We start from the raw sequence: 24,296 nt of genomic DNA on the forward strand, positions 1-24,296 counted from the left end.
ATGTATGGATGGATGGATACATAAATAGATTGCACCCACCCCACCATCTCATCATCTGATCATTTTATTAAGGAGCACAGTTTACAGGGGGATGTTTCACACTGAATGCACACCATTTTTTCCTAGCCTTATTACATAACCTTCAAAAGAATTCATTTTGCAGACAAGAGGAGGGCGCTGTTTGGGATGCTGCTAGCCCCTTGAATCCACTTTTGGATGCATGTGAACAAATCTGTCCGAAAGCATGAGCCATTGCTTAGTTGCTAAGTCCCAGATCCAGAGAAAGCCCCTGAGGATTCAGAGAAATACTAGGAGGAGCGTCTGGCTATTACAGGATTCATCACAAAGGAACAGTGTGAAGAGAGAAATAAAAATGTGCAGCTTCTCTTTCTCTATTTTATCCTTTCTTGTTATTGAGCTTTGAAAGACATGAGCCCAGGCCAGTGCACTCACTGCCAGTAGTTAAGCAGAATTTCCAGTCATCCCAGCTAAATGCCATGAGCCACACCAGGATGCATGCATCAGTAAGAGATATATGCTACTCGTTCTACAAAAAAGCAGTCAAATCCCTTAATATCCATCTATTCCTCCTGGTTTCCATGGCCAACTCTAGTGTGTGTACCACATCTGGCAAATACTTGGCAGCTCTCTTCTGCTCCTGCACTGAAGGGTTTGGCACAGCTTCCACATTTGTTGGGAGTTAGGGAGGTACATTTTATGCATACAGTTTTTCACCCTTCTTTTGCTGTATTTATCTTATGAGAAGCCTGGTTATTTCCGTGATGCCTTCTAAGATTAATGCTCTGGAGAGAGAAGACCTGTCCTCTGTTAATAATGTCCTTGATAATGGAACACAGACGGTTCACTGGATGTAGAGTGACAGCTTCAAAATATCACCTGAAGATATGATTTCAGCAGGTCCAGCCACTGCTTCTCTGCCCAGTTTCTGTTTAATATCCATTCACAAAGGAAATAGTTATAGTCTTAGTAACAGAATTCAATAAATGCATCAAGTGGAGGCAATAGCAATAAGTCAGAGAAACACTACAGAATGCCATGGCTTGTATATGAAATAGTATTAAAAAAATATTGAAAATAACTAGCTTTAAATGCAAAATCACCTCTTGGCTGGTGGACAAAGACATTTACTGCAGCATAAAAAAAATAAAGGTTTTCTTGATCAGATTGATTAGTATCTGATATCAAATAGTGGCTCACAAGAACAAGCATAGCAAAATCTGGCCAGTATTCATATGTGTGTGTATATATATATATATATATATATATATCTGTGTTCACTGTGTCAGCTGTCATAAGCACCCCTGTGCTATATGAGGAGCTGCATTTTGAATTCCAAAGAATATGACAAAAGCCTGTGATAGAAAAAAAAGGATATTTAGCCACCTCCTGTTTTCATAGACATTAATACTGTAAGTAAAAAGACAACATGGTGCTGGCTACCACTGGGAAAGGAAATTATTTCTGGGGGTTTTATTAAATCCTGTTTTGGAATAAAGAACTAGAAACTTTGAACTTCCAGATAGACATTATGCCTTATGTTTCACTTTACACATCACCTTTCGATGCTGCTTTTACTGGGGGAAAAGTTACAAACATGAGATTACAGAGAATAAAAGCTTGGCTTTCTCCTGAGAGAGGCATTACACCAAGGTCATTTGTGGTTATTACACTCCCTAAATATCACTTTGCTGCCATGATTAATTTACAGTGACACCAGGTCGCCAACTGAAGGTCACCAATTCACAAGTAATCATGGGGTAACAAAGTCATCCATTTGGCGTTCTGGAAGGGTGCACTTGGCTCGTTGCTGATCCTGTGCAAGGAACGGTTTTAATCAGGTCACATCACATAGAAACCAAGTGCTGTGGAAATGGGAAAATATTTTTTAGATGGATGAATCTCTTTTTTTGAAAAATCCATATTAAAAATAATGATAATAGCTACTAAAGACAAAGTGCCTTTTAGAGAGATGCCCAGCAGGATTTCTCCATCATATTTGTATTCACAAAAGAACATGGACATAATTTTATGTTTTAAGAATTAACGTCTTCTGCCAGATGTACAGAGACAGATTTCCAAAACCTATTTAGGATCTAAAAAACATTAAGATCAAACTTTGAAAATTTTCCTGCCTCTCTACATGCAGTTAAATTCTTAACAACAGCTGATAACATCTTCACTAATAGATATTCTCCAGAAATGAAGAAATTTTCCCAAGCATGATGGAAATCAGGCTTTAGGACTTAAACCAAGTCCAAGGTATTAGTCCTTGAATATATGACTTCTGCTGAAGTGAGAAGAGCAACCAAATCTGGAGCCATCTGATGTTCAGGAGACAAACCTTGAATTGCTCCAACCAACTCAGCCAGCTCATTTCAACCAAAGCATCTGAGAGTTTGTGCTCATGCACTATCATCCTGGTTCTCATGCTCACCAGGGCTATAGACTTACTAATGTCTCAGCTCTGAACAGCTGTAATCTATGGAATGGATGAGACCTACATTCCACAATGAACCTATCACTCCTACAAAGAAAAGAAGAAAAGGAATTATATATAGACAGAGGAATAAACAGAAAAACATAGAGAAAAGTAAGGAAGAAAAGGAAAAATTAAGATTATAATTTTCAATATGTAGCTCAAAACTACAAGGTATGTCACCAAAACAAACACAGAATAGATTCTCAGCTGTCCTGACATTCTCTTCTTCTCCTGCCATACATATGGGCGTGTCTACTTCTGTGGCAGAGCTTTTAATTCCTGGTGAAATTCAGGTGGGAAGAAAGACTCACCAGATCAGTGCTTGCCCTGAGAAAGTTGCTAACTGCTGTCCAGCAAAGCTTGCAGTGACAGTGAGTTGAATGTCCTCTAGCTGGAGGTAGGCACAGATAACCATTCAGCACCACTAGTGAAAGCATGAATAAACCACTTCTCAGTAACTGTGAAAACTGCCTATTCTTGATGGCTCTAGTTTGTTTTTACACCTTCCAACAAATTGGCAGATGAGCCATTTTCTCCCTCTCCTTGTGTCTCCTGAAGCTTTTCTCCAAGATGCAGGAAGAAAAACCAAACTGAAAATATCCTATGGGGATTACCTCCTGAGCAAACAGAATCAGATGAGGTGAACTAGTTAGCCAAACAAGCCAATTTTCCATTGCACTTATCTTTCTGGACCAGATGTGACTGTCTAAACCCAGCCCAGCCTGAGTAACCCTGTGCTGTATTTTGTACTTTGCTGCCTACAGTTTTGTGCCCCTGGAATAACTCCAGTACTGACTAGGTGGCATGCCCCAGTTGTACTGTAAGTAGCTGCTGTGGCAGCAAAATATGAAGAATGTTGTCCTTTAAGACAGATTCTTTTAAAAATCAGAAGATTCCCTTTTTTTTTTTTTTTTTTCCGTGTAGGGGAGTGTCAACTCTACAGGCTTTATATAAATGACCTGAAAGATTCATCAATCATTTTTAGACTTGGAAAGGAAGCAGACACCCTGGAACATTAATGAGTTATTAAAAAAAAAAAAAAAAGTGGGGCGGGGGGGGAGAAGAGAAGTGGTTTTAAATAGGCTTTGTGGTACTTGGCTATGATGTGCCAAAAGACATCTTTGCTGTGTCTGCTGAGGCAAGCAAGAACTGTGGAAAGGCTAAGAGGAACAGAAAGCATTAATATTTTAGAAAACAACATAAATTACACTAAAATCCTGACATAGCTGAGCAAGGAGCAAACAGAAGAAAACAAACAGTATTGTTCAGCTTCTCTCTACTCAGGGCTAAGAAAGCTTGCTTCTTTTTTTCTTTTTTTTTTTTTTTCTTTTTTGCTAGGAGGATGCAAAGAACAGACACTGATTCAGGTTGGCACTTCTCTTCTTTTCATTTATAATGGGCATACACTTCTTGTAATGGCCAGGCCAACAAAGAGATCATTAACGAGAGAAGAAGCAGCAGCAAAGCTTAAAATTCACAAGGGTGTCTCCACTTTCGGAACTGCAGCAAAAGCAGCTGTGTTCAACAACTTTGCCCAGCCAGCAACAAATCTTCTGTCAAATCACAGTCCCAAGACATGGCTTCCTATTCAGTGTGACTTAACCCTACCCCACACACATCAAAATGCTTTCATCAGAACATGTGTCAGGCTGCCTCTCCAAGGCTGTCATTCATGAAACACCTTGGGCTGCGTGTTCCCATATCTGCATCAGTGCTGTAAAGAAAGGAAAACTATTCAAAGATATTTCATTCAATATAGACTTTTCTGACTGCTCCCCCCCATGCCCCCAAAGAAGCAGGTGAACTGGTTCAGTAATGAGGGTAGAATCCAGCTACACATTCAGACATGTAAATTCAGGTACTTAAATACGGAGTGAGACAATAAGGAGTGTGTGGTCCATGCAGTTGTAGTATCGTTAGAGACTCTCTGGGCCTTCTGGGATGAGTATGACACAGGACACTGCCTCCCCTCTGGACCAGAGCCTGGGCTAAAACTGCTTGAGCATTTTGAAAAGCACTAATGTTATGGTGCCTGAAAAGAGCCCCAATATCCTGTCAGTCTACTCAAAGGGGCAGTTTTCCACTGCCTGAACACATTACCTACTGCTATGTAAGATGGTCTAAGTAGCGAAGACACCTTCCTGGAACTGGCAAATTAGACCCTGGACCTACAGATATTCAAACCCTACTGGAGTGGCAGTATGACACCAAATGGCCTACATCCTAGTGGCTAAAGTGGCATTCAAGACTCAATTCAGCTGCCTAAAGAAAGACACACACTATAGCTGTAGATGCCCCAAATGTCCAGGACCTCTCCCTCAAGCCTGCAGATATGATCCAGAAAGAGCTTTCAGAGCTCACCTGTCAGAGCTAGGGACAAGAAGAGGAGGAATAAGTAAGAGCATTCAAATGGCACCAGCTGTCTATGTTTATGCAAGTAAATCCCAGCAGGTGAAATATAATGAATCAGTCATTTGGCCAAAGGCACATGGGACTCTAACAGCTGTCCCTGCTCCACTGATGAATAAACTGCTGACTAGCTGTGACTGGATCTGGTGGTGACTGGATCTGGTGGTGACTATATCTGGTGAGAGTGGGACTCTGATTATATGCAGATGCTTGCATTTGAGCATACAAGATTTGGTATGTGTGTAAACCTAAAGATGAATCTTCAGCCTTTCTAATTCTTTTGCTCTTATGTCCTAAATGCCAAGAGAATTTAAGTATCTGACTAACTGTTAGGCAGTAGTAAGGCCATGGATTTCTTGTGACCTACATAAAGTATGTGTCCCTTACACACCTAAGTGAGGTACACATGCCAGGAATGCTTTGGGGATCACCAGATCCTGGGCAAATAGAGCAGGGTGTGTGATAGTGTGACAAAATCACTTTCTGTAACTGAATGGGCTGGCCCATTTAAAGTTAGATGATCCTGAGAAGGACAGCAGATGCACATTAGTCACAGTGCAAAATATGAGCCTTCATGAAATGCATGCCAGAGCACTCTCTAATTGCTTTAAGTCAGTACATTCTTCTTTTATTATTGATGACAAGACAAAATTAAATCAAAGAGAAATCAGTCAAAGAAAGCCTGTGAGCTGCCATTCAGAGCTTCTCACGGACAGCTTGCAATAAAGAGCAGCTAATCCTTCATAAAAAAGGAAAGCAATCCACATGAATGTTTAGCAATTTCAGGTCACTTCTAGCTGCTAACAGCTATGGCCATTGTCATGGACAGGATACTGGGCAAGACAGTCATCCTCTCTGAGCCAGTAGTTCAATTCTTACACTCCTTCTTTTTTTAATCAACTGTACCTTGAAATGGCTGATTTACTACTAGGCTGAGTAATTTATCTACAGCAGCCCTTTCATTTGTAGAGATGTGTGACAGATGGAGATGCTGTTCCTTTGCAGTCCAGAGCATCTCTGCCTGCCAAGGTCTCCATCCTACTGCCTCTAGGCAGCTCTGCAGAATTATTTCCTGTTCTGTCTCTAGTGATTCATAACACCATGGTCTGCTATACTGGGGGAGGTAGCTCTGTGTTCTCACCATAGTAAATCTGACCGCAGGATTCTGGATGGGATCCCCACAGCAATGTTATTTCTCATCATGGTACTAGCGAAACAACAGGACATGCAGCTTGAGGCTGGGTATTTTGGCAACCATGGTTGGTTCTTAGATGTTCACACGCCCCCAGGATTATTCTCATGTAAGCCTTCAAAAGCCACTGCTGGCAAATGAATCTCATCTTGCAAAGTGAGGACCCATTACGCTGAGACTAAGCCCTTCCCTGGCGCACCAAAGCATCTGTTCTCTTGTGAACCTCCAGAAGGAATGCAGAGCTTATTTTCCCTTCACCATGGCTTCAACAGAGAAAGCCCTTTCTTCTCCCTTACTTTCACATTTATTTTTAGATATATTTCTTTTTCCAGACCACTATGAACAATGCTGTCATCAATGCCAGACTTCAGTGGTGATAGAAAATTGGGCACACACAAGTGAGAGTGACGTGAAGTACTCTCAAACTATATTTGGTACCAGGCATCATGAAAGTTTATCATTAGTAGGCTAGACTGTGCTGTCATTACTTATTGTCTGAGCACATATGCACATGAGGAGTCCCACAAACATCAGTAGGACAGCCTGGTATGCAAACTAATTACAAAATAGATCATATCCTTATAAAGAAGGTAAACAAAGGGTAGATCTGCCCCATATCCCTTGCAGCCTAAATATGAGACAAAGACAGTAGGTAAAGACAGACAAGAGAGAACAGGGAAGCTGTGATGCACTATTTTTTCGGGATACCATGCCAGCACAGAGAAATAATGTCGACCCATTTTCAGCCTGGCAGCTGTAAAATGCACAGATAATTTTTAACAGAGATTTGAAGCACAGAAAAATGTAGCTTTGCAAATGCCTATAAGGTGAGCTTCCTGAGGACAAAGAGCAGCAGGGAACAAAGTGTGCATCTTTAACAAAAGGTAATGGAGATTTTTACTGTAGCATGATTGGAGGCATGGGCTGCTTTTTTGTGGGGGAAAGATGTGCAAAAGCACACTTGCTGCCTGTGAGCAGCCTAAGACTGCATTACTCAAGGTCAGAGAAAGGAATGCTGCAGTAATCAAGAAATTATAAGGTAAGAGCCTGAATAAAAGATTCAGATTTGTGGAGGGATGGGAAATGTCATACCTTAAATGTTATGCACAAAGTACACAAGACATGCAAGCATAGCCTGGTTTAAAGGAATAAGGACCAAATCAAAGAGAATACAGGAGTTTGGTAAAATTATAATGCTTTTTATAGGCCTGGATGTCATATAAGCTGGAGATGTTGTTCATGGTGGTCTGAAAAAGAGATGCAAGGAAGAATTGGAGAAGAAAATTAAGTGCTCTTTTAAACTAGGAAAGCCATAACGCCTCGAGATAGGCTTCTAAACTGTCTCAGAACAAATATACTATATACAACAAAGGACTTCATATCTTTTTAAGCAGAAAGAAATGAAAACAGCAGAATGCACGGTTAGATGCTTAATTTAGTGTGCAACCATTCATGTCAGCAGAGGATATGAATATGCGGTGACTTACTGCTGGCTTGCGAACCTTTTTCATAGTTCACACAGTCATTGCTCTTACTGGGGCGTATATGGAAAGTTAGGAGGATGAGAAACTTAAATCCTTTCTTCTCCCCATGCAGCTCAGCTACTAAACAGGTCCTTTGGAGTCAGTAAAATTAAAAACTATATTTTTTAAACAGTTTTAATGGATCTGTTTAAGAACTACACATTGAATTTTTTAGCACATCATTTACTGTACAGTGTTTTATTTCTGAAATTACTGCATCTCAAACTAATCTTTCATTCTGCTGTATAGATACTTGCCTGAGATTATGAACGATGGCTTGACCAACCAGATCAACAATCCAGAAGTAGATGTGGACATCACAAGGCCAGACACCTTCATTCGACAACAAATCATGGCCTTACGTGTCATGACTAACAAACTGAAGAACGCATATAATGGGAATGATGTCAACTTCCAGGATACAAGTAAGAAACCATTAACTGTCATTACATAACTCTAACTTTGGAAACATTTATGAATTGGCTCTGTTGCAATGACTTTCTGTAGTCTTTGTGCTCTGCACTGCTGACAACATAAAAACTCTTTTTCTGTTCCATAAAATTCCAGTTATATAATTGTTTCTTTTGGTTCTCTTCCTTATCTTCATGTTTAATGCATCAAAACACTGAGGGCTTTCCATAATGCCAGCAGCCTGATCCTTTTTCAGAAGAGCATTTAATCATCTAATTAAGTTACAGTGGCTTTCATTTGGAAGCTTTACTGAATGAAATTTAGCATGACCACCACTTCCTCATTCCCAATGTGTTCATCCCCACTGGGGTGCCACGTGGAAGGGAGAAAAGGGATGAAAGCTGTAACCTATAGCACTCACGTTGTTTCTCTCACTCCTTTGTGCCAGGTGACGAAACTAGCGGCTCAGGCAGCGGAAGCGGCTGCACAGACGACATCTGTCCCACCGAGTTTGATTTTGTCACCACCGAAGCACCGCCTGTCGACTCGGACAGGAGGGAGGTGGAGGCTTCAGCCACACAGCCTGGCTGGTCACTGCAGACGTTGCTCGTCATCTTCCTCAGCCTCGTACTGCAGAGACAGTGGAGATAATCCTGGATCTAGGCGGACAAACTGTGTTTTAGCTACAGAAACAGCCAACTTTCTTCTTTTCTTATACTCTTGGACAATGGACCATGCCACAAACACTTGCAGTTTTCTACAAGACAGCAGTACTGCAACCTGCTTCCCATTTTCGTTTTCCCAAAGAGTACCAGGTGCCAGACTGAACTGCTTCCTGCTTTTTTCAGATATCTCTGAAGATGATATCCACTCTTGAGAGAATTCTTTCTCAATCCTTTATTACAGGAGACTTTCTGAGCTTCATTTCCTTTTATGCTGCAAAAGGGAAAAAGGATCTTACAGTATGTGTTTTTCCCCAGTGAGGAAAAAAGAGGGGGGGAAGAAACCAAGAAAGTTTTCTTTCTGAATCAAGCCTGACTCAAGGCTGCTGCATTTCAACAGACTATCAACAAAACACAAAAAAAGACAAGAAAGGAACACAAAAAATGCAACCGTTTTTCACTGACAGCCAGGTTTCCTTTAGGAACTTCTGTAGGACGATTCAGGTCATCAGAATGATCACTGTTATAGGGAGGAAGGCTGGATTTTTTCTCTCCAACACTAAAAGTGTATGTCTCAGCAGTGAATGTCTTGCACTCCATCTGCCAACCACATCAGATTGGTATGAAGGTAGAGAAGCTGAAAAATAAGTTTATCTTTTAGTATGGTAGTAGCTCCACTAGCTTCAGAATGTCATGTTACAGTTGCTTAGGACTTAAATCTTAATGCCCAGTAAAAATATGAGTAGTAGCACCGTTTCACCTAGTTTCTTTTAGGATTTATCCATGTTATACAATTGTCACCATTTTCCACTTAGCTCACCACCGTGAGCTTACCAGCCATGATGGTAATGTTAAACAATGCTCTTGACCCCTCACGGGTTCAGACAGAAAATAATCTCTTGTGATGTAATCTTTTTCCTTTTGTTACTGTTCTGACATTGATTAGAACTTTCTGCTACTATGTCCATTACCCTACCAAGACAGCAGTTCTCTAATAGACTGACAGCAACCGGATCAATAGTGTGTTTCACACCTAACTACATCTTTCTTATCAGTTAATTTCAGTGTCACAAGGATTTCTTCTACAAAATTTCAGATCAAACAAATATATAGTACTGACATGGAGATTTCTTTCACTTTTTTAGTCTTAGTATGATCATCTATTTTTATATATATAAATATATATAAATCACAGATTTTAACTTCTTAATTACAAGCTCAGGGTTGACACTTCTTTATAAGAAAAAAAAAAAGTTTGGTCAACCAACTCTTTTTTGCTCTGAAAAGTAACCCTTTAATGACTGGTGAGCATGAAAATCAAAGAACAGAATTTTTTACATATCCAGTTGTCCATTTCTTAACAAGTTTGCAGGTTGGTGGAGAAAACCTCTCTCATATGTGTGTATTTGGTGGAGGTTGCGGGGAGGGGCATGTGAGCTTGTATGATAGGCCTAGAAGGACATGGATGTTAATTGCGATGGTAATTGTATTCTCAGATTCTTCAAGAATACATTGCTTTAATAATCATTGTCTAAATGGTTATGGTCTGGGATAGAGTTTCCCTAATTTGCATCTGGTCATAAACCCAAGATGGATGCTGTGTAAATCCTGGACAAATGTGTGTCAACAATTAGACATCAAAATCTTCCTTCTTCTATCAACCGCAGACAAAGGATTTTTGGGGCAATTCTGTGTGGTGTTGAAATGATTTGCCAGAAATTTATTTCCTGATTCTTATGTTGACTCTGGAAATCATATACACAAATTGTGGTATCACTGTAAAGCCAGCCAACCACAGTACAATTTAACAGCAGAGCAGGTAGATCGTATCCATTGCAATTGCTTTTTCTTGTCAAATTATAATTAGCTATTGATTTAGGCATGAAATTAAAATAGAAAACACACAGCACGTTAGAATAAAGTATACTTAAGCACTTTTACCAAAAAGTATTTACAATCTATTTATATAGTATGTCTAATAACAGAAAGCGTAAGTTTTGAGCCACTTGTATTCCATTCCTTTGTTTCCCCCATTCGTTTACTTTGAAATACAATGAAAGATAACATCATAGAATTCTAGAATCGTGAAACAGTCTGGGTTGGAAGCAACCTTAATGATCATCTATTTCCAAGCCCCATGCCACGGGCAGGGATGCCATTCACTAGATGAAGTTGCTCAGGGCCCTATCCAGCCTGGCCCTGACAGGTGGTCTATTCTTCTGGGCCCAGATTAGTGTGTCACTGTCTAAGTGTACAGATCACAGGGGTCTTACATGGCAAAGCTTCCCACTTCTCCAAATGTTCCCCACGGAGCAAGTCTTGTGATTCAGCATTTACGGTCTCCAGGAAGTTTAAGCCAATTCTCATAGACTTCTTTTGCCCTGGTACAGCAGGTACCAAGCAGAAGGTCTTTGTTTTTAATTTTTTTTCCTGAACTTGCACATCCAGCTTTCTACAAGGAGAACCCTTTAAAAATCTCCCCTGATCCATCTCTTTTTACCCATCTCCACATCCTCTCTATGTCTTCAGCAACTTTGTTTCAGGAGAAGTTAAGTTTGATTTTGGTTTCTCTGGTTTTGTGTTTATTCGGTGGTAACTGATTCTATTTCCATCCAACTAGTCTGGATCTAAAAGCTTATTGACAGGCACCAATGGCCAAGCCCTCTGATGCAAGTCCTCTGTTGTACTTGCTCCACACTGCTAGTCAAAGAGCTGATGGGCTCATCAGGTTTTTGTGTTAGCCTCGGCCCACATGTAGGTGATCTGATGACTGTTTTCAGCTGGTGCAGCCAAGATGTGTGCCCAGGGTGCTCTCATCTATTTGCAGACCTCCATGGACTTTTGGACAAGGAGTAAGATGGTTCCCTAAGAACTAGGGCTTCACTGAAGGTGCTCCTCACTGGAGGAGCTTGCCCTGCTGTTCTTGGATTGGATCTTATAAACAGCTGCTCAAACAACCAGCCTACTCCTTGCCAAAATGTAATCCTTGAGGGAGTTCTGCCAGAAATTTATGTCTTCCACATTATTATTTCTCCTCTTATTTTCCTACTATGCATGATGATATTTTGCCAGGAGACAGAGATGCCTTTGTATGAAGTACTGTGCATACATTTCTTCAATAGTCCCTAAAGGTTGAATGCACTCTTCATACATTGCATTTTTCTGAGATTAAGAGAGCTATTAAATCTACAGAGAAAATGAAATTGGGAATGAAGGAGAGAAAAGAAAAAGCATTCATATTCATAAATGTGAGAATCTACATAATTTTCATTGATTCTATTTGCACATTCTTGCATCCAATAGCTCTTCTTCTAAGGTAATTTTTTGGTGTGCCACAATTTAAATATTTCTCTTCTGTTAGCAGCTGATAAATTAAAGAAATTATAAAGAAGACAATTACCTGTTCAAGAAAAAGGCACTAAGTCCTAAGGAAAAGTCCTTTGATTGTGTAAACCCTTTCTGCTGCGCAGTCTAGAAGTTCTTAACATGTAATGTTCTTTTAAAGTGGAGACTAATAAAAAATTAGATGCTATTAATTACATAACCATTGCTGTAGACCCCTATGAGGTTTATTCTTTCAATATTAACTGAATTGCTTTTGCATCATCCCCAAATTTTTCATGTTCACTGTACTGCAGATTTTTCTACTGGTGACTAAGTACACAGTACTATAAATGCAGTGCAGACTACCTGGACTCTGGCCAAACTTAGACATTTCAAAAACAGACAATCAGGAAAAAATTGAAAAAGAGGATAGAGATTTCCTGCAAAAGAGGAAGATGAAAGGAACCTGTGCCTCAGTGTTCTGGTAAGGGTTGATCTATCCCAGTTTCCTAAGAGGCATCACAGACCTCTGTCTGTGGAAAGCTCCCAAAATCTGAGTCTCAGATGCACAAATCATCCCAGTTCTGTGGGATTTTTAGGAAGGATGATTCCCACAGATTTGTGAACCAGTTTGAGCTGCTTCCATGCAAAATGGCTTTACTGTGCATGTGACTGAGCACTGGCACAGATTGCTCAGAGAGGTTGTGGAGTCTCCCTCACTGGAGATATTCAAGAACCGTCCGGACACAATCCTGTCCCATGTGCTGTAGGATGACCCTGCTTGTGAAGGGAGGTTGGACCAGATGACCCACTGTGGTTCCTTCCAGCCTGACCCATTCTGTGATTCTGTGATTCTATGAGCTGGAGCTGTTCTTGGGAGGTGGACTCTATGTGCAGTGTCTCAGCAGGCAGCAGTTGCCTTCAGTTTACTAACTGACTCTGAATCATTATCAAATGTAACTATACGTATTCACTGAAACTTTTATTACTTCAACATAAAAAATAAATTACAGCACTGATGCAAGTTGTGTTTTTTGGTTTTAATTTGCTTCCAAAGATAACCCATTAAAACTGAATACAGAAAATTCTAGAATTGTTATGCAGGTTTCTATAGATTGCATTATGGATATTAACAAGAAACCCACATGTCAAAGACCACAAAACTATGTTTAATATATTAACCCACAAATGTTCAAACCTGCTAGAGGAGAATGGATAGAGTTAACAACAGTGGAATGTTACATAAAATTGAAAAAAGCTGTAATTTTAAAGGGAAATTCAGCAGTCAAAGGCTAAGTCTTAGTGTCAGTACTGAGATTATGTTGTCAAAACATAATAGACTCAGTAATGCCTAGTTTCAAGAAAAATAGGGCAGGTGATGCATTAAACATGGCAATGTTTTCATTACAACTACTTGGACTGTGAGGATCATATTAACATGTGTAATTATGACCCTTTTTTAATAAAATAATGATACAGACCACAGTACCATGGTAACAGCGTATGTGAAAGAGAAATGTTATGATATTAACAATTTTCTCATCTGTTAAACAGAATAGGAGACATAATGGAGAATGAAGCACTTTGATTTTTAACATTAAGTTCTTGCATCAGACAGGAGTGATGGCCTCAAAATAATTTAGTCAGAATGTTTTCTAGCAGTCCATCCTATTCAAATCTGCTGATCAATACAACCAACCAATCACTTGAGAGTAATTTGCCAACGTAACATGAAGTGTTCGCTTACAGTACCTATTTACTTTTTCTACTAAACTGAGTATATAGTTTATGATTCTGATTGTGCATTGTATGAGGTCGTAAACAGATTTGTGCATTGCACCTGTGTGAAATCCTGGTGCCATGACAAAACAAATGAGAGCTTTGTCGTTAGCAAGGGTTATGACTATAATCAAAGAGAAAAAAGTAATTCCCTTTTTTTCTGGAAGCTGTTCATATGTGATTTGTTTCTGACTCTTAATAAAACAACAACACTGTCCATAAAAGAAGTGACGTTAGCATTGTCACCTGCAAGTTTTCAACCTTTACTCCAAAGCAGTTGCAGTCTTTCTGCGTGGCTTCCCCACAGCCGAGGTCTCTGGACTGTCCAGGAGCTCAAGAAAGGCATATGTGTTTGTCCATAGCTTAAAGTCTACATGGTTAAATCAAATCATTTCAAGAAAATGGGTCAGTATTTCAGTCAGCTCTTATTTCACCTGATAATTAACAGTGTAACACACATGAAATGCTTTTGTTTCACATTGATGAAAAAAAACCCTTCTTCCTTTTCCTCCTTTATTCTGGCACTAGGAAATCTGTGAGGCTTAATACTTACAGCAGTTGGAAGCATCTGGTGTGTAGTTTGTTTATTAAACTCAGAACAGCTGCATTACTAAGAGGAGTTGTCTTTTTCTTGAGAGGGAATAAGGAAAGAGTGTGTCCATTTATCATTAGCAAAAAAGATGTACAGAATGTCGACTATTTATCTTAGGTATAGTGGAGGTCCATCTGTCAGCATTTCTGAAGAAGTTTTAAAGCCAGATTTCCAGGGAAGACAAATCTACTCCCACTAAAACATAAATCAGTATGATTTTCTTCTATGAAAATAATACAGAATATGTGGCTTTCAGTTCCAAGCATTGGGGAAGTTAGAAAGAAATTTGATTTCTCCAAAGTGGGAAGCTAGCGATTTAGACAGCTCTCCTTCTCTCATCTCCTGGAGCTCTTTTGTAGCTCTACAGGGCTCTCCTGAGCCCCCACACAGATTGTCTGAAGCAAGGAGCCTCCTGGGTAAGGAAGTTGTCTCTATCAACAATGGAGTTTGTTTTTCCAAGATGGATAGAAAGACAGCTGAGGAATGAGTCAGGGCAGAGTGACTTCACAGTGAGACCCAGCAGATATATATGACTGTGGGGGATTACCAATAAAATCAGGTGAGGGACAGCTGGTGCTCCTCACATCTGTCCAGCTCTTCTTTTCAACCTACTGCCTGTGAATTTTCAGTGTAGTCTGATTATAACCATCTATCCATGGGCGTAGCAAAGGCACAACTATTAATAGCTTCACAATTCAGCAGTGCTTTGGTAGTCTGCTGCAAAGTTCTCTCTCTCCTCATTTTCCTGGTAGACTGTCTAATTCTGTATCTTTCAGAGTCTGAGGAAGAGCTTACTACCTAAAACAGATTTCTGTGTGTCAATAGTCCATTTTTTGTTTTTAAAGTGTTATTTAGGCACAAAAGTTGCTCATATGTCTCATTAAAACTACTCAATTTCACTATGTATCTAGTGAGTTTTCTTCTCCAGCCTGAAAATGACACTCACAGGAGGCTTTGGAGAAAGCCCAAACTCCATTAACCCTCTAAGTTTCTTAGAGGTCTCCCATGTTCCACTAAATACCCCAAACACCAGGTTACAGGTGGACAGTGCTCCTTCTCATCCCTCCTCTTCTCACTCCTCACCTCAAGCTATCACCCTGGGCTTGAAAATCTTTCAAAATAAGTATTTCATCAAAGCTAGTACATTGAAAAAAAATATCTTTTTTTACCATATCTGTGTTTCCTGATGATAAATAATTCTAACTAATGCTTCCTGTGTGCCACATGTCCTATCTGTCTTTGAGTCACCAGTGTCGCTATGACAATTTTCTTCTCCAGGCTGAACTGTCTTTTCAGTCATTTTTAGCTCATTTTCTATCTCCCTTCACCAGATTTCTATGCCTTTGGTAGAAACTAAAGCTTCTATTTTCAGACAGAGGATGTATCAAAAGGGAGACTTGGTTCACTTATTTGGGAGGTTTCTATTGGGCTTTATCAAACCCCACCTCTAGCTTTCATTCTCTATTCTAAACATGCTTGTCTGGGTGTATGCTCTTGTTTATCTGACATAAATCCTGCTGACTGTTTTTTGAATCTGTAATTAGAGCTTATAGACTATGTCTTGGGTTATCCATTCAGTTGTGGCAAAGTTCTACTTCTTTCTTATAACTATAGCCTGCAAATTCTGTTTTGTTATTGTCTGCTATGCTGATGAGCCAGCAAGGCCAACGGTAAAGAACTTGTGGATTTTCTATAGCAAGATTAGCTGAATGGGCAACAACTTGTGGAAACAATTCATATTGCTTCTGTAATTGATTATTTTGAGGTCTGCTGTTGGGTATTTTTTAATTTCATTTTATTTTATTTAAATGTTGTGGGCTTCATTTCGTTTACTTTACACGTTGTCTACGTGTGTATTACATTGTACGCATGTAATGGAACTACAGATTAACTGTTTCAGTCTTTAGATCACAGAGAAGGTTTTTAAGCAGTTGGTCGATCTTAGGGGTTTTGTTAAGAGCTACAGAGTGATGATCAATCTCAAAAATTTGCCCAAAGAGTAGTTAGAGGACTTCAGATTTCAGCTTCATACTATTAGTTGAGTTTGAGGCTCCAGGAATATTTTGTAAATAATTTGTGAATATGTGCGTGTACTTGAGGGGGAAGAAGGAAGCATTTTCATCTCTAAAATATTCTGAACCTTCTTTTCAACTTCTGCCTAATCTGAACACAAATATACAAATGAGGAATTCACACTCAGTTGTTCAGGGATGTCAAACTAAATCAATTGATGGACATTTATAGACAGACTCCCCCCAGGTTACTTTTTTTTTGATAAGCAACATCATTTAATTTCCACTAGCAATTTTGTTACATTTATCAAATTCAAAGGAAGGGTGTTGTTTAAGTAGGTCAGATTTCTTGATCTGAGTATCAATTGATATTTATACATGTTTGTTAAACTTTTATGACTCCAGACATATGAACATTGCTTGAAAGCATGCAAATTGTTAGCTCTGGTTTTTACACTGTATTTCTAGATTAGTATTTAACATAGCTAAATGTGAATTTATAGGGATGATATTTGAATGCAAATCAAGTTTAGAAAAAAATTAGTTTTAGACAGAAATGGGGTTGGGTTGAAAAAATATTATTAAACATTAAACCTGCTTTTCTACTGATCTGGTTCTAACATTTCAGCTTAATCTGGCACGACAAAAACACAAAACCAGTTTATAGCTCATACCTGAAACTAAATGGTAGTTTCAAATTTGGGAGATTCCAATCAAAATGAAAGGTAGAGAAAAATCCCAAGTTCTCCCATCTCCAAGCACTACTTACAAAGATAGAATATTTAGCAGCATATGGCAGTGTGTGTGTATATATATAGCAGTATATCAAGGCAGAGTTTGAACTTTTAAGGGAAAGATTCTTTATGGCTTTGTAACTTCAGAGAAATATTGTACCACAGAAATAGACAGAAATAGAAAAATATATACAATCGTTTTGATACATTTGTGAAATAGGTTTCACAGAACCTGATATTTTTTGTGCAAAATGCCTTAAATCACTCTATGTAGGGCTAATGCAATCGAATTTATTTCTGTATATAGCCTTTTATAGTAAATACTTCGGATGCAACACTAGACTTTTCTTTCCACTGCAATCATATACAGCCTTATGATCACTAACTGTAACAGAGAGACAATGAAAGCTCTGCTTTTTTAGCTGTGAATGCACTTTCAGTCAACTTGTAGACTGAGAGCTTGGAAGCAAGAAGTGATGACTGTGCCAAGGGCACCAAGACCTTCCCAATGGGCAATACCTGCATTCTCTTAGTCCTTTACAACTGACTCTTCTTCCTCTCATGCCATCTGTCTTCATGAAAATCAGCTGTGACTTAGGGCCTCGGATCATCCCACCAAGCACTTCAGGGAGCACATTGTCTTTGTAGATCTCTACAGATAGTCAGAAGAGATGGGCACCTCCATACCTGGGAAGGGGCTTACCTCCCTTCCCAGCACATGCTGCCTGGGATGACAAGGTTTGTCATGTAGGAATCTCACTTAAGTGCCTGGAGATAGATGCCACTAGTGAGACAAGGTGTCCAAACTTCACCCAGACTCTCTCCTGTGCTTCTTTTTGTTGGCCCAATGGTGCCTCTTCTTCACGCCAGGGCTGGAGTGAGGAGCCTGGAGAGGAATTCCACCTGGAGAAACCCTAGTACAATGACTTTGGTTTTGGGCCAAACCAGACGTACAACCAACATGCATTCATTGTTCTGAATGCTGCCTGATGCTGTTACGTTTGTATTCTTACCTATATAGACATTGGAACCAGTCAAATATCCTAGCTTCAAACAGGAAAGGGGATTGCCTTCAGTGCACATATGCACAAGGGGTGGAGCTCAAACAGGTCTTTTCTGAAATCCCAGGTGTCTTTCCAAGGCTGGTAAAAGCAGTGCACAGGGCTAAAGCCAGCCCAGACAGTTAGCAGGGATTATGACGCACATGGCCAAAGGACAGAAAGCAAATTAATGCAGTGCCTCAAAGAGTGAGGAACTGCAATAAAGATACCCTTTGGGTGTAATCATTAATGCACTTAGTTGTTTGTCAGTCTCAGCCCTTACTGCATCAGTGAAAGGAAAGTACACATCTAAGAGGTCAGTAGAGAAAGCAAGGTTAATACCTACAGGTTAATGCTGACAAACCACTAACACACCTCTTGAAAAATAGCTGAGTGGTATGATAGAAATAACTTGTTAAAAGCTCAAAAATAATTAAGCATAGCTTCATCTGTATCCCCCTCCATCTCTTGAGACTCCATAATGATGATATTATTTTTCGTTCCCCAAAATACTTCTTGGGGGGGTTGGTACTTGAAATGTGGCAGAAACCAAAAGCCCTAGCTGTAAAGCACCCATTTCAGTCCAGTATTCTAGGCGTCCTGCTCTTCCTCTTTGTTTTCCTTTTGCATTTCTGAGAATGGCATATCCCCATAGTGCATGTGAGGATGCATCTCTCTCCCTGCATGCACATTTATTTATGCATATACACACATATATGTATCTCGACAAATACAGTCACAGACCAGTAAATTTCAAGCACATATGCTATAAGAGAGTATTGCAAAGGCTCCATTTACCACAATACTTGACACAGACCTAATGAGAAGAGTCCCAGGCAGGGACTTGTGCTTTAAATATGTTTATACCTTGTGTATCTTTAAGTGTTGTTGAAGTTTTCTGAAATAACTGGAAAAGGGTGAGCCTGCAAACTTAATTTGACAACATCTGCTGCTACTAGTAAGGAACTCATAAAAAACCCACAACTCTCCAGATAAAAACAGCAACCTAGATGGTATTTTGGGGGCTTTACTGATACAAATTTCATTATTACTTGGTTTCTATTTAAACACACACAAAAAAAAAAAACTGTAGAAGCTCACCAAGCTTTTCAGAACCCCTACTTCCTTCCTTTCAGGCTACAGTAATTGTTCAATGATTACTTTTCTACATTTATGGAAGTATGCTGTTTAAAAATGAACTGGGTAAAATACTGATGATCAAAACCATCATCCTAGTTGGTGGGGTTTTTTAAAAAGCAAATTCATAATGCATGGAAAGTGGCTCTAACTTCTAATGGTGTCATCTGTGCCCCCCCCCCCCCCTTAACTGAATTACAGATTTATAATCATACTGCCACTGTCCATCACCCAAGAATGACATGACACAATACCCAACAGATTACCCCTGCAGCAACTGGGTCTTTTTCATTTCTTTCTTCTCCACATACTTTCCTCCAGGAAGTTTTGATTAGTAGAAATGCATTCAGATTTCCCTGTGGATAAAAAGAAGGGAAGTGTTTGACATTTTCCAGACACTCTCAGACGGTACTGCTCGGCCCATTGCTTTTCCATTTCCCCCTGAGTCTTTACTAAGTCCAGTGCACAACAGTTAATGTGGTTTTCACAAAGCAATGATCAGTAATGTAAATACCATTTCTTCCCTCAAGATTTATAATGAATTCTGTGGTTTTTGAGCTTGTTTCTTTCAGTTTTTCACATCAAGGATGTTAAAGATGATATTTGGAAATCACAGAACAGTTAAACCATAAACCGTTGTTTTTCTGTTCATTAGTAAGAAAAGTTTGACTGCAGGGATATTTTGTTGGCAGGGTTGTATTAACAGTCATTTACATACATATATATATATATTTGTAGAGCTGCACCTGCTTCTTTCATATACCTTAAAATTACTACAGATAATGAATGTCCTCCTATTAAACTCATTTTTTGTATTGCATCTTCCTGAAATATAGATGTTAGAAGACCTTGCTGCTCAGCCAAGGCAATTTTGCCTGGTGCAATATTATGTTACTAGACAAAGCCATACATTTTATTTTCTAAATCAATACTTCTTTTGCTGCCTACTGAAAAATCCCTTTTTAGTGCTTACAACACATCTGAGAGCTAGAATAGGATTGTAATATTCAGTAACAGACTGAAACAATAAATAGCATTCTTAAAGATTAATTTTATTTGCCCTGCCTTTTGCCTGCACACGTTATCCACAAAATGCTTTCCAGACAGATTGTACCTTGTTAGTTTCCCTGCTTCATAGTATACATGTATTAATGAATATGTATTTCCATTGGTGACAGTGTAAGGCAAGTTATTTCTCTCGTAGCGTTATTCTACTGTTTATTCATGTGCATATTTTAAATTTGCAATGGCTTGTTGGAAAGTCTAATTGATTGTCACTGACTACTAGCCAGAGCTTTCTTTTGTTAAGACACCATTACATAAGATTCTGATCATTACATGAGAGTTCACTTCTGATTGTTAGATCTAAATTATATTCTTTTCAAAGTCACAGCAAACTCCTTATCAATGAATCTCCACAAAAACATTGTGTTAAAAGTGTCAGAAAACACAGTTTTCCCAGTTGTCTTTATAATAAGAAATAAATAGATTTTCTCAGTTAAACAAGAAGATATATTGAGCTTTATTTGAATCTTGCCGTAATTGGCAAAGCATTAGAATATAGAACCCACAATTCACTACCTCTCTGTGCACAGAGAGCAATAGCTCAGCTAAAAAATATCAGATTGCTTGTCAGGAAAGTCTTATTGATGCAACACACAAAGTCATTTGCAGACCATCTACTATAGGTATCCAGTTGCAGCAACTACTGTGACATGTGACATCAAGAAAGCAATGAGAGAGTCCAACCCTGCTTCCCAGTGCCATGAGATCTCAAGTGTCTATACAACCAACAGTAAGAGGGAAACACATGCTTTCCACCTGCTGTAGCTGCATATACTGTATGTTGCTCTGACTTCTCTCTGCTGACAGTAACGAGTATTCTTAGTCTGGCATCATGGCATGACAAGCAATGTGAATGATTCATTACCATCTTCAGCTTAGAAACCTTTAAGTACATGCACGATGCCATAGTAGGTGGTTTGCACACAGCACATTCATCCAAGTATTAGAGATAGGTGATCAGAAGCAGTTATTTTTGGTGAGGTAACTATGCTCAAAGTGTATGGATTAAGACTTCCCAACATAACTCCTTTAAATTCAAAGTTTAGAAGTGTTCCAGCAACCTGGTCAATGTAATTTATGCTGTGTGAGGACTATGCAATGGAGGATCAGAGACACCTTCCCAGCCTCTCTGGTCCTCCTCCCAGTGAAGCTAGTGAGAGTTTGCCATTGGCTCCAGTACCAGGAGAAGCACATCTGACAAGTTTGATACTTACCATTTAAATCTGTGTTCATATCCTCGATGTCTATCTCTCAAATAACACTGGTGACACTTACTAGTTCATAATTACAGCAGAAGTAAAGTGTGGGACTATCTTTTACACTGTTGCTTGATATTCTGTACTGTATGTATATATCTACTTGACACCTCGGTGAAGACTTTGACATGCCTTACTCATTCTAGTTATTTTTATGGTATTGGTTTTGTTAGATTGCTTTCCCATATAAAGAATAAAACTATAACTGTTCCGACTTAAAATTTTCCAATTCATTTTTATCCAAGTTTTGTTAAATCTAAGTCATGTTCATCAGTTCTTCTCATTCCCATCACCCTTCACTCACACCAGGAAGGCAATGTATATTGGTGGTTTGAAAACAGGTATTTGATATTCTCTGATGGACTACAATAAATATCTGAAGGAAGTACCTGCCTCATGTCTTGTGGTTTCTTGTCTGCAGAATGAAAAGTGCTCTCTGCAGACCAGCAGTGTTAATCCCATGATTGTCAGCTACTGGAGAATCATGAGGTAAAATGAATCTTTAAAATAACTTATGAGGAACTTCATTCTACAGCATTCTTTTTCAGCTATATTTAGATGTCAACCATATCCCCCTAGAATCTGTCAGAGAAGAGAAAAACATTGTGGAAGTGTCCAAAGTCATGACATCTGAGGATAAATTTCAAGCAGGAGTCATTCATTTATTCTTTTGCAAAAGGTGAGGTCTTTTTGTGTCTATACATAAAATACTTCTAAAAATTATACTTGATTGTTATTTTTACTTATTTATTAGTTCTAAATCAATCTATTTTTTTTTTATCTGCAGAGAACATACTTTTTTATGACTACAAAAACTTGGCAGTTTAATCTTATCACATCTTTCAGAAGGGACAGCTAAAATAAATCATTTAAAATGCCACCAAACCAGGTATATTTAGAAGACAAGACTTTTTTTCAGAGAGACAATTGTAAGTCGAGTTTCATTAGGGAGCTAATTTAATGGTAGTATTTTATTGCAATTGTTGAACACTTTTTTTTTTTTTTTTTTTTTTTTTTTTTTTGCATAAGACTGCCCATGATCCAGGAGTCCTAAAATGTAAATCAATCTTGGCCTTTAAGAAATGTGGGATCTGGCAAATTAGAAGGGTCTCTTTATCCTTTTTAGTTTGGCTTCTTCTAATTCCTTCAGTGGAGTCTAAGATTTCATGCTAGGTTTTTAAACTGTCAATGCAGCCTCTTTAAAATTCTTCCATTGATTAGGTTTCAAGTTTAAGGGGTTTGTTCAGATGCCTACATGTTGCTGTCTGGCATCACTTGAAACAGTTTAAGTTAGCCAAGGCATCTGCCCAAAGCCAGCAGACATGACACAGGACCTGCAGAGGCCCTGCATCCTTCCAGACTGGTAATTAGTTGTCCAGATGGGATGGTCTCAAGAACCTTAAATGAAACTAAAGGCCTAAGTTTAGGCAAGAGAACCAATTTCCTAAATTTAGATGAGCTGAATCCCACCTTAACTTGGTACAAACCTTGATTTGGATGAACTAAATCTCACCCTGAGAAGTTGTCTAAATAGAGGCACTGTTGCCATTCTGGGCATGGCAGGGTTTGGTTCAGCTGCCGACTGGATCTGTTGTCTATCCTGTGTCTACATCTTCTAGTCCCACTGCCTTGGATTTTCTAGGATGTATCAAAGAGCACTGGACACTTTTGTGAGGCTCATTGGGTCATAGCTTGCATTGCATTCAAGATGTCTATGTGTAGCTGGCAAACATGCAGAGCAGCAAGAAATCCATGGCTTCCTGGGATAGCGGCTGGAGCCAATGCATGGCACACTGAGCATCTCCAGTGGCACTACATTACCTGCCTCTGGGTACCCACACCAGCTCTCTAACACAGATGAAGCCTGACACCTTCTGGGCATGTCTGTCACTGGGCTGAGAGAAGCCAGCTCATTTTCAAAGTGTTTTTGTGAAAAAATTGTTTGGGCAGGGTTGTTAAATGTACTCCTTTCTTTAGAGTGGACTGCTGTGTTCCCTGTCCTAGACCAAAACACTGTGTTTTCAAAGAGAGAAAAAAATATTCTACAGTGTTCAGCCTCTGAAGAAGGCTGGAGAATGATTTCCAGCTTCTAATACTTTCGTAGTATTCTTTATCTTATTCATACATGGCAAACCTTGCTGTGCATGTTTCCTGATGAGGTAAAAACAATCGCTTGTCATAGAAGAATTTAGTGAAATCAACAATTTAAAATTCTGGTACTTCCTTGAAGAAATATTACCTGAAGCAGTGCATGGAGTCTTCTGTGAATCATGGAAAATCTATCTGACAACTAATAATTTCTTTTAATTATTATTCCTTTCCTGTGCACCTACAAGAAGATTCTGTTGATTAATAGTGCCTTGCTTTAAATTCTGCTGGATTTAAATCATCCTGGGAACAGAAAGAAAATGTGAATTGCTAGGGATTTGATTCCATTAAGTGTCAAAAATTTACCTGCCTGTTCAAACACCACTGAATCCTTTAGTCTAGGGATACTATCACAACAATTATCTCTGTCAGACTTCTGATATTTGTTTCTTGACTGTATGAAACATTGCAATCCTATTTCGATTCTTTTGTCTCATTAGAATGCAAATAAAATTCAAGGAGAATGAAATGTGAGAAAGTATTTTAAAAAGTGAAAATACAACCATCTAACT

General features: G+C 39.0%; 1 protein-coding gene across 1 annotated transcript in view; it reads left to right on the top strand.

The window, feature by feature from the left end:
* GPC6 (glypican 6) overlaps positions 1 to 22,024 on the top strand; it is a 760,779-nt gene extending 738,755 nt beyond the window's left edge. Inside the window, exons 9-10 of the mRNA XM_039555644.1 lie at positions 7,874 to 8,049; positions 8,484 to 22,024. Coding sequence (XP_039411578.1) covers positions 7,874 to 8,049; positions 8,484 to 8,686 — 379 coding nt within the window. The 3' untranslated portion in view covers positions 8,687 to 22,024. The remainder of the gene's footprint in view (positions 1 to 7,873; positions 8,050 to 8,483) is intronic.
* The last annotated feature ends 2,272 nt before the right edge of the window (positions 22,025 to 24,296 follow it).

The sequence above is a fragment of the Corvus cornix genome, chromosome 1 (assembly GCF_000738735.6).
Source record: "Corvus cornix cornix isolate S_Up_H32 chromosome 1, ASM73873v5, whole genome shotgun sequence".
Lineage (NCBI taxonomy): Eukaryota > Metazoa > Chordata > Aves > Passeriformes > Corvidae > Corvus > Corvus cornix.